This window comes from Orycteropus afer, unplaced genomic scaffold, assembly GCF_000298275.1.
Source record: "Orycteropus afer afer isolate SDZICR_OR568_19922 unplaced genomic scaffold, OryAfe1.0 scaffold00176, whole genome shotgun sequence".
NCBI classification, from domain to species: Eukaryota; Metazoa; Chordata; class Mammalia; order Tubulidentata; family Orycteropodidae; genus Orycteropus; species Orycteropus afer.
Window position 1 is genome coordinate 4,904,855 of NW_006921763.1, and position 11,579 is coordinate 4,916,433.

Sequence of the window (11,579 nt, forward strand, 5' to 3'; positions counted from 1 at the left end):
TTTTGAAGAAATGGTCCAAAGACATCCTAATTTCACATATGGAGGTCTTCAAGTGAAAAGAGAGGGAAGAGGGTGTGAAAGGTACAGCATTAATTTAGGACCTTATATTTCAGGGGATCATTGGGGGGAAGAAAGCACACATCAGGTGGGATAAAACATTTTCATCAATGACATCAGCACAAACAAAAGTTTTATGCAAACTCTGAAGATCAACTCAGGCCAGAAAGCCCCTCAAGTCTCAGAGAATTTACAGACAAGCCCATTGCATAGTGTTCAGAATGGCCTTGAAACTGTGTATATGACACCAGAACATCTGGTCAATTCAGTGGATGCCATCGTCACTCCAGTTGTTTTGTCTTCTGTGAACCAAACAACTAAGTGGCTGAGTATCTCATTGTTCAGTAACTTTGGAATTTTGTCAACAAAGCCTGATTTAAGATTATGGAAACTGTGGGTACATAAACCTACAAAATCAAGCATTTGGAAGTGTTTTTGGAACTTTGGATGTTTCCTGAATGACAAAGTGAAACTATATCACTGTGAACTCCAGAGACCACAGTGCATTTGATTAACACAGCGGAACGTTTTGTAAAAATAGCTGAGAAAAAGTTGACTTTTAAAATTGTCTGTAGAGGTGGCCTCTGTTCTCTGGTTTCTTTTTCAGTAATATTATTAGATGCTGTCAAGTTGATTTTGACTCATAGCAAACCCATGTGACAGAGGAGAACTGCCCCACAGGGTTTTTTAGGCTTTAACCTTGACAAGAGCAGATTGCCAAGTCTTTCTCTCACGGAGCCCCTGGATGGGCTTAACTGCCAACCATTCAGATAGCAGCTGAGCCCTTACCCATTGCACCACCAGGGCTCCTAACTGGCTTAACCAATATAGAGGCAGCATACTATGTCACCTAACCTATGCCTTAGCTGAGAACTATCAATCAAAATCTATGGAAAACAGAAAAACAACTTCTTTGAATTAAAACAAAAGAATGCTTGTGCCTTGTCCCTTAAAATAACTGCATTTTTCTACCTTCTCCCATTGACAGGAACACTAACCCATCCTTCCTTGGAAACCAGCTTTGTTCAGGAAGCTGAACTCATTTGAAGATTTTGGACAGGTAACTAGGAGCTCACCTCTTTTCCTATCCTCATTGTCTGACTATTATGTATTTAAAATAAATTGTAGTTTTTGCTTTTTATAATATAGTATTTTGAAAGTCTATTGTAGGCTCCACAGACTTCCCAAACAACCCTAAAATGGATTTCTATTTGGGAACTGTGGTAGTAGGTCCAGAGAGTTAAGGTTTAGGATGTCTAAAGTATGACAGAATGACATGCTTTGGACTCTAATGGGATGTTAACAGGACATTCACAATTGGAACTCTTGAAAGGATTGGCTGCTACAGGAGGAAGGATTTTGTCCACTAATCCCCAGATCCATCCTGGGAACTTTTATTGAAGACTTCATCCTGCGAAGCCTGATGATCGATCCCTTCATAAAACGAGCCACCGTTGTGCAGAAATGTTCCCACTGCCCGCCCCTGCCGGGCGTGACCCACAGCATCGCTGAACACTTTATTTATTTGCTCCTCCGAGGGCATCCACCAATCAGGGTTGGAGGTACAGTGCATCCTAATGAATTCTGTGGGAATATATGCAACAATAAAAAAAGGGAGAGAGAAAGAAACAGCTGGTTTTTGTAGAAGGTAATAGGAGAGGCTGCTTACAGTTAAAAACTTTAAAGAAAAGCTTTATGGGAAATCCAATGTAATGCCACGATGATGTTACTCGTTAGCCCTAACTTAATTCCATATAAATGCTCTTCTTATGTGCCAAGTAAAAATCCCCTAAGTAAGGGTGCAATCCGTCTAAGAAACATTTGCTGTTGAAATGAAAGGTAAGTTTGATTTCTAACACATGGTATGTACCACGCTTGATGTAAATTATGGAGTATATTTCATGTTTTGAACCCATGTTACCTGTTCACAGTTTTAGCATGTTAACTATCTCCAGAAGCAAACAAAATATCATTAGTGTGATATTCTTTAACCAGCTACTAACTTGAAGATTGAGTACAAAAAAGCCACAGTCTCATTGAGGGAGAAGGTACCTATGTTTTAGTTCAGAAAAGATTTCCACATTCTTAAATGTTGCAGGCTTATTTTTCTAACTGTGGTATCTGTACATATACTGACAAACATTTTTAAAATGAGATTTCCTTTAAATATTTCATTTCACTAGAAAAGCAATTAGCATGCCAGGATGACTCAATATATAAAAAAGTATAAAGGCATGTGTGTGCAGGTATGAGTGTGTGTATCATGCATATGTATATATGTCTGACTCCAATGGAACAAAGCTGGCCTCCAACTGAGAGCAAATTAACCCTAACTCTGTTTTCTAAAGGGGGCAGGACACATAGATAATTCTAAAATAGCTATTTTAATATGAACACTTGCCAACTGAGGCAAGCATTTGGAAAAACTTATAAATCAAATCATTTTTGCACAGCTGATTAAAACTTCCGGGGACTCTAACTTACACACCTGTCCTTCTCTAGGACTACTCCCTCTTCAATACAATGTAATAGTTCTGCTTGTTGGATTTGAATTGTTTGAAACTTTGAAATGCCTGGCCCTATTTACCAAATGAAGAAGGTGACATTTTAAGTAGTACTTAGGTATTTAAACTAGAAAAAAGCCCTCGTGAACTAATTTGTGCACATCTCAGTAGAGTTTGGTTTCACAGAGAATTAGCATGGGCGTTACTGAGTTTTTCGGCATTTCCCTTATATTTTGCACCCGACCCTGGTTAACTTCCTTGGGCAAAGAACGATGTTTATCCAGCTCTTCATCCTACAAAATTGCCAGGACTCAGGGAGATAATACTGGGGTTCACATCTGAGAAACACTAGATGATACTTGTCAAACTTAGGTGATGGTCACTTAATCCAGTGCAGACTGAAAGGAGCTATTTTGGAATCTTTGAATCTAATCTGTTTAGCCTACTTCCACTCATTTTCCTCAAGTTATCTCTGGCCAGACTATTAACTCCAGAAGAAAGAATACTGTTTCCTATTCTTTTTATGTCTTCCTCAAGCCCCTACTCTACGCACTAAGTTTTCAGTAGTGATTTCTTAAGTAACTTTCCTATCTCTGTCCAAATTCCCCCACATTCATGAACTCACGAGTACAAAAGACTAAAATGATCAACGAGAGTCTATAATGGTTAATAAATGAATGCAAGTGTGTCCATTTGGCAAAAGTCAGCTGTAACACTGCAATTCTGTCAGAATGGGCTGTTCTGTGACCTGCCTCTCCTGCCTCCTCCCTCATCCACTATCATGACAGGACTTTTGCTCGTACTGTGTTGTTCTTGTTGTTGTTATGTGCCATCGAGTTGGACCTGACTCATAGTGACCCCTCCTTGGGTTTCTGAGGCAGTATCACTGCGGAAATAGATTGCCCCATCTTCCTTCTGAGGAGTGGCTGCTAGTACTATAGCTAAGAGTATTGAGAGCTAAAGGTAGAGCTCATTTTGTTATAGAAATATGAAGCATCTTCACAGGCCCACCAAGGAGATGAAAGATACTTCCTCTTTCCTCCAGGGTCAGACCACTTTGGAGAGCAGTCACAGCCTGGAATTTGATTGCATTCGCCACAGCACCCTGATTTCCATCACTAGAGTGTCCAAAGCCTGAGGGCTTCCTTGTCCTTTCTAATCTTGCTTACCACAGCAAGAACGTCTACCTGGGAGTCATCGGGCTGGACAACCAGGCTGCCCTATCACCTAAATCACATCTAGTTTGCAGGAAGGCCCAAGGATTTTAGCAGTTGGGATAAACTATTTCAATGCTCTAACCAGCTGCCCCACAACTCAGACAATAACCATTTCTAGCCTAGGTATTCTCCACCCCAAGGGTGGAAGCTTGTAGATTGTGGCCATCAAGTGAGAAATCAACTACAGAATGTAGTCTTCACTGGTTAGGCAGCTTGAACTGCACCTGTGTGATGTTGGGTCCAGTTAGGTTCTTAGAACAGCAGCACTGGTGCTTTGGGATGTACTTTAATCACTGTTTCACGGCCTTGCTAGTTAAAATGTAAAACGGTTATTAATAATTTCTAGAAAGGCATAAAGTTGTGGGACTCCTTAACTTCCTTTTGAATCTAAGGACAACTTCCTTGAGTACACACAGTGAGTGTCCTCAGTGAAGTCCCCAAGTTCTCCACTGCCTCTTGGTGAGTTAGTCCATCATCATTGATGATATTGACAGATAAAGGAAACCATGACTGGTTTGCTAAGACAGACTCTGAAAATTTCTGTCAGTCTCTATGAGGAAATGGGAATTGGCCAGGACCTAGTACTCTGGAGCACCTGTGCCTAGTTTACAATCATTTCAGCTGGTTTTCTCAAGATGCGCCACCTGCATCAGAATTACCTGGGGTGCTTGTAGAAAAGCATCAATACACGGGCCCCATCTTCGACTTTCTGAATCAGAGTATCTGGACTATCTGGGAATAGGCCCAGGGAATTTAGGCTGTTAACAAATACTACATGTGTGTCTTAGACACACAAATGTTTGAGGATCACCGTGGACATCCCTGGACGGTATATGATTAAGTCAGGATCTCTCTCCTTTCTGATAACCAAGGATATTTCTGTGATCATATTTTTCATTTGTGACTTCTCTTCTAGGAAACATTTTGATCCCTATCCAGAGCAAATCAATATTAAGTCTTGGCAACTAATATAAAATTGCTATTGAACCAGAGAGGTTAATATTTGAGCTTTCTGATATGGTTTTTTCAGGTGTGGATGGTGTTTTTGATGACACGCCAATGTTTCTACTTAAATTGTTGTTTTTTGGACCTGCCGAATCAATTGGCTATCTGATTGGCTATCTATTTGATTCTTCCTCTCCATCCTGTCTGACCTACAACAGTAAGATTAGCTACAGCGTAGCCACTTGTTACCATTGATGAAGCAGTATTATCTAAACAGTATTTTTATATAGAAATTAAGTAATAGAAGAAAGATTGACTGGGCAAGGTATAGTTTAAGCACTAAGGAAAATGAATTCTAAGGAAATTTAAAGAGCTGTGAAGAAGTATTCTTGAGAAGGTAGCTAAAAGGGAGCGTAGGCTGGAACAGGAAATGGGATATCATTTGATCAAAAACATACTGTTAACTGTAGAGTTGATTGCAACTCATTGCAACCCTACAGGACAGTGTAGAACAGTCCCATAGTGTTTCCAAAGCTGTAAATCTTTACAAAAACAGACTGCCACATCTTTCTTCTGTGGAGCGGCTGGTGGGTTAGTGGTTGGTGGGTTAATCATCCTTCCGGTGAGCAGCAGGTCACTTAAACCACTGCACCACTAGGGCTCCTTAAATAATAGATATATATTTTAAATTCCATGTCTACTCTTGTTTTGTGCATCCCCTGCTATTCTACTTTTGCTAGAGGAGGCCTTCTCTGGTAGCAACGAAAATCTGAATTTAAAGTGTGAAGCATGAGGTGCTATGCAATGCTATGTACCATTAAGTGAGAACACCAAAGGCTCAAGCAAATGGAGAATTCTTAAAGAACTTCTCAATACCAAGTAAATGGGCCACATGAAGCCTATACGATTGCAGCAGAAAAACAAACCAAAATACAGTAAGGTTGAACACTTGTACGCGGGGAGCCACAGCCCATGCGGTGAAATGAGATCACAGATGGCGGACACTGAGTGGAAGGATGCAGTACCTCGAAGGCATGTTACTTTAACTGGATCCAGAGGGCGTCTTTCAGGACCTGTCTCTCCTGACTGCACTGACCTTTTCCTTTTCCCAAGGCCGCATGAGTACTTAAGCTCATCGGTCGTGAAAACAAATCTGATGAGGTATCGAAGGAGCCGTCTCCCATCTTTCTTTGAAGAGTTTACAGCCTCGTCCCACTGTTTGCTCGTTATGTAGACAGGATAGTTGTTCAACAGCTGCTTGCTTCCCTGGAAAAAGAGAAAGGTTTTCTCATTACCTACTTAGCCAGCCAGCAGCCAGCAGCCAGCAGCCAGAAATGGTGATCTCCATTTCAAAGGCAAACACTCTTTTTAACCAAGTGGTGATGCTGACAGTGAACCAGGTATTGAAGAACACAAGTAATTGCTCACACTCAGAATGGGCACTTTTCAAATTACATTTGCATTTTCTGTAACAAGAACCAATGAAGTATAATGAACACCTTTGAAAGAGGAACTATTTATAACTTGCATTTTAACAGGTAGGTTAAAATGTGTCAAGATCCAATGACAGGGAACACTATTTAAATATAACCTGTAACTTTCCTTTTCAATTCATTAAAATATGCAAAAATGACTTTGAAGAGTGTGATCAAACAGATCTCTTCATCCTTTGGTTGGCAGTTAAATATTTCGAGAGATGATACTGGTGGCCTGTTTTCACAAAGCATTACTGGGATTTAACACCCTTAACACCTGATAGCCATTGCATTACACTGAAAATAACATAAAAATTTTTAAAAGGGGGAATTCTGGAAACTGGAAAAAAAAATAAATGAATAATAATGCAAAACATCTTTCCTCAAATTATAGCTTCCACAAATGCCACTGTGTCAACTTAAAAATTTTCTTACTTTTTACCTTCATAATTTATGTCTGCTATAAAATTTCCAGGCTAAATAGCTGTGGTGGGACTAATTATGGGAATTTCTGTAACATTTATAAGCTATGTTTAGTCAATTGCACCTACACAACCATTAGTCTAGTTCTGGTTGTCCATAAAATTCTACAATCCAGGACAAATTAATTAACCCGTGATCTCAGTTTTAATGTACTCCTTCTCCAGTAATTAAGGTGTACAAAATAAAGAAGAGAAAACTCATTCAGTTTTACAACGCTGCAAATTTACTACAGGTTATAAATGTGGCAACTGTTTGGGTCTGAGAGAGTTTAATTTCAAAAATGCTCCAATCAGTTAAGCATTGATATAGGTAAGAGGCAAAGGGACCAACAAGAAAGAGGTAGCCAGATTTGGCTATGAAATTATCACTGCCTTACACACGTGGAAACTCTATAGAAGTCATCCTTTCTTGAACTTGCAAGAGTGTGACTTAGTTTCCTTTTTAAGGGAGCCAGTTGAGGTGAGTTATTTGCACAGTCCAGGTTTGAAATCTTGATTCTGTATATTAGACGTGTTTTTTGAACAAGTTACTTTACCTTGTTAGACCAAAGTTTCTCCACTTGTAAAATGAGAAGAACCAAGTGGACTTAAGCTGTTAATATCTGGAAGCATAAACCAACCCTTGGCTCTGTGCAAAATGCATGACCCTGTGTACAAGAGTTGATCAAAAGATGACCAGGAACAAATCCCTGGGTGGCACAAAAGGCTAAGTGTTGGACTTGTGGCCCAAAGACTGGCAGTTTGAACCCAACCAGAGGTGCCTTGGAAGAGGCCTGGCAATCTGCTTCTGAAAGGGCACAGCTCTGAAAACTCTACAGAGCTCAGTTCTACCCAGCAGACACAAGGGGTCAGCCTGAGTCACAACTGACTCAATGGCAACGACTGACATCAACAACATTCACTGCTATATTCCCAGAGCCTAGAACAGTGCCCAGCACACACTATATGCCTGGGAAGCGGGGGAGAAGGAGCAGGAGCCTAGAGGTTGCAAAGATTCTCTTGGCCCAGGATGCTGTGTCTTGGCAGGAGGTAAGAAATGATGACAGCATGAACTAAGTGCGGCAGTGCAGATGGAGAGGCAGAGATGAAAGATGGAGAATCAAGAGGGCCAGGCAACCAGTTCAACGAGCAAAGATCTGGGAGATGTCAGTCAAGATGAGGAACACAGGGTTAGGGCTGGGAGCAGGAGGCAGGCAGCAGGAAAGTCAATCCATCAGTGCTCGAGCATGGCTGGGAGGGCTAGGAGAGTTCTGATTGGTTGACTCCTCCACCTGCAGGGTAGCCAGGCAGGGCCCAGGGCAGGCAGAATCCCCAGGCAGGCTGTCTTAGCAGCCTTTTTCTCTTTATTCCCTCCTTTGTGTGTCAGGATGAAAAAAAAAAAAAAAAAAAGTCTGGGAAGCTCTGCTGGTTAGTTAACAGTAGTCTCTATTTTCAAGAAGACAAATCCAAAAAGCATCTGGAGAACTGACACTACCCTTACAACCACTGTGTCAAAAATAAATTTCTGTGAAAGAACCTTAATAATAACTGTTGCCATTTACTGAGTGACTGATTACCAGCCTGAGGCACCAGCCCCAAGAATTCTATCTTGGCCTCATTTCTCCCCACAGGCAGTGATACCAGTGTAATTATAGGGCTGGGCTCCGGATTAGGGCTCAGGCAGGTGGCTTAACTTCTCTAAACTTCAGCTCTTTTTTTTGTCAAAATAGGGATAATCATTTCAGCTTGCAGGTTTGGGGCGAGGGGTCCGTCAGTCTCCACATCAGAAGATAAGTTCATGAGGGCTGGGATTTTTAGCTGCTTGATTCCATGCCATACTCCCAGGGCCAAGTACAGTGCCTGACAGAAATGGAACGAAACACTGCCCAGTTATGTGGCCCACGACTGGTTGTGGATTGGACCACTGTGATCCAGGGTTTTCACTGGTTGATTTTCAGAAGTAAGTCATCAGGCCTTTCTTCCAAGTCTTTGTCTGGAAGTGCCATGAACCTGTTTAGCATCACAGCAGCGTGAAAGGCTCCACTGCCAGACAGGTGGTGGTGTCACACCACGAGGCACATTGATCTAGAATTGAACCTGGATCTCCTGCCTGGAAAGCGAGAGTTCTACCGCTGAACTACCAACGCCTCCTCAGATGACACACAGCAGGTGCAATAGACATTTGCTGAATGACTAATACAGTACAATACTTATCACCATGGTGGGCACAGAGCAGACATTCAATAAAGGTGGCTATAATTAAGAGTTCTTCATTTATTATTACTCTGACACTGGGACATTTGACGAGCTTCTGAGAATGTTAATTGGTGAAGTTAAAGGTCAGAATCTAACCTTCCTTACCTTAAAGAACTTTAAGAGAGCAATGTAGACAAGTGGCCATTAAAAAGGGAGTTCTGCCAAGGCTGGAGGAGAGGGATGAAGAGTTACTGCTTAATGGGTACAGAGCCCCTGCTTGGGATGATGAGAAAGGTTTGGAAATAGATAATGGTGAGGAATGCACAAGATTGAGAACATGATTAATGCCACTGAATAGTGTACTTACAAATGGTTAAAATGACAAATTTTATGTTATATGTATTTTACTAAAATAATTTTTTAAACAGGGGCTTCTGGGGATAGAGGACTTCCACTCTGCTTAATTTAAAATCACTCTTACTTTCGGTCCCTGTAAGTACATATGGGGCAGTTCTACTCTGTACACAGAAGGTTGCCATGAGTCAGAAATGACTTGGTGGCAGCTAACAGCAACAACAAAGTGCATACCCAGGCACACTTGTCCACCTGAGAAGACAGTGGGAGTATTTTAAAAACGTTTATTTATTTAACATTGGGTAGTTTTAAAAGCTATTTTCCTTCAGGTTTGCGAGCTTAACAGGCAACTGAGGGTTACTATACCTGTTTTGCTAAGGAAGTTAAATCCTTTCCAAAGGTTTCACAACTCAAGGGGGCAGAGCTGGGAACCCTGTGCTCAAGTTCAGTGTTCAGCCCATGACACTGTGCTAGGTCCCTAAAACTGGAGTTGTCTGTTTCAAGATGGGAGAGGTATTGTGACAGTTGTTGTTGTTGTTAGATGCCATCGAGTGGAGCTGACACTCCAAGGCAGGAGATTTCTCACATCCTTAAACACCTCCACTCATACAGAGAACAACCCAGAAGCTCTCCAAAAATGTGGATGTATCATTTGGAGGTAATTTTCTCCAAGAAAAAGGAAAACAAAGAGAAAAAAGCAATTTATAGCCCGAAATAAAACTCAGAATGCTCTCTGAGTTATGGATGACATTTATAATCCTGTTTTAACATAGTTATAGAAATAAAATGTGATAAATAACAAAAATGAGAAAACGCCTGAAATGACAATAAAAAAAGTAAAGTACTAATGATGATGATGGGTAATAAAAGTGCTATCTGGAGGAAATATAGGTATTTGCCTTGTTTTTATAGAACTGACTTCTTCAATTAGCCACCAACACTTATTAAATAAACTCTGACCTATTGGTGATTCAATTTGAAAAACCCAAGATGAAAAATGTTCAATTAATGTTTTCATACTCATAACCAAACGGAAGAGACAGGCATGAATTAGCCATAAAGTAACCCAGATAGTCCTGAATTAGATTTAAGAGGAATGTGCCACATGAGCACAAAACAGGGGAGCAGCAATTAGGGATAGCTTCTTGGAGGAAGTGGGCTTTTCACTCTTGCTTTTTGGATGATAGAAATGTCAAGTTAAGAAATGTAGACTTTCTTCTAGAGTGCAAGCAATGGATTTTAAACATGTGACATTTTATTTGGATCTGGACCTTAGAAAAAGAACTTTCCAGTGTGGATGATGGATAAGAAAAGATCTACTGCTAACAGTCCAGGTGAAGAATGAGGGTGTGAACAAGAAACAATTCAAGATGGCTTTCGAATGGTTGGATTTGGCAATGAAGAAGAAAGAGTCAGTGAATCTCAGAGGTGACTGGGGACTGAACCTGTCTTCATTAAAGAGAAATCAGAAAGCATATGAATGGTATTCAGAGTAGGTGTGGTGAGTTTGAGAGCTGTGTGGCATTCCACTCTTGGGCAGGTAGTTGAACAAACAGGTCTGGAATTGAGCCACGGGGACTGGTGTTCTAGATACATGTATGTTGTTGTTGGTTGCTGTCAACTTGGCTCTGACTCATGGTGACCCCATATATAACACAACAAAGTGCTGCCTGGTCCTGCATGATCTTGAAAATTGTAGGTATATTCAAGACTGCTGTGGTGGTCACAATGTACTTTGAATACCTTTCAGCACTATATGGGATAATATTCTGGAGCGACCCATAGGGTTTTCATGGGCTAATTTTTTGGCAGTAGACCACCAGGGCTTCCTTCCTAGTCTGGCTTAGTCTGGAAGACCTGCTGATACCTACTCACCATGAGTGACCTTGCTGGTATCAGAACCACTGGTGGCACAGCTTCCAGCCTCATAGCAATAGGCAACCCACCACAGTGTAACAAATTGACAGGATTGGTGCTGTAGATACAAATATTATCAAACCCACTGCCATTGAGCTGATTCCTATTCATGAACAGAGTAGATTCAGGACAGAGTAGAACTGCCCCATAAAGTTTCCAAGGCTGTAAATCCTTTTCTATGTTTTGGAATAGTTTGAGTAGGATTGGTACCAGTTCTTCTCTGAATATTTTGTAGAATTCTCTAGTGAAACCGTCTGGGCCAGGACTTTTTTTAGTTGGTAATTTTTTGATGAGCTTTTCAATTTCTTCTTTTGTGATGGGCCTGTTCAACTTTTCCACATCAGTCTGTTTTAATTTAGGTAAGTGATATGTTTCCATAAATCTGTCCATTTGTTTCATATTTTCAAATTTGTTGGAGTACAGTTCTTCATAGTATCCTGATATTATCCTTTT

General features: G+C 40.8%; 1 protein-coding gene across 1 annotated transcript in view; it reads right to left on the reverse strand.

Annotated features, from left to right (window-relative positions):
* Positions 1-1,423: 1,423 nt before the first annotated feature.
* Positions 1,424-11,579, reverse strand: part of BEND4 (BEN domain containing 4) — a 46,262-nt gene continuing 36,106 nt past the window's right edge. Inside the window, exons 4-5 of the mRNA XM_007947164.1 lie at positions 5,749-5,989; positions 1,424-1,641 (exon numbers count right to left, since the gene is read on the reverse strand). Of these exons, the coding sequence (XP_007945355.1) occupies positions 1,424-1,641; positions 5,749-5,989 (459 nt within the window). The remainder of the gene's footprint in view (positions 1,642-5,748; positions 5,990-11,579) is intronic.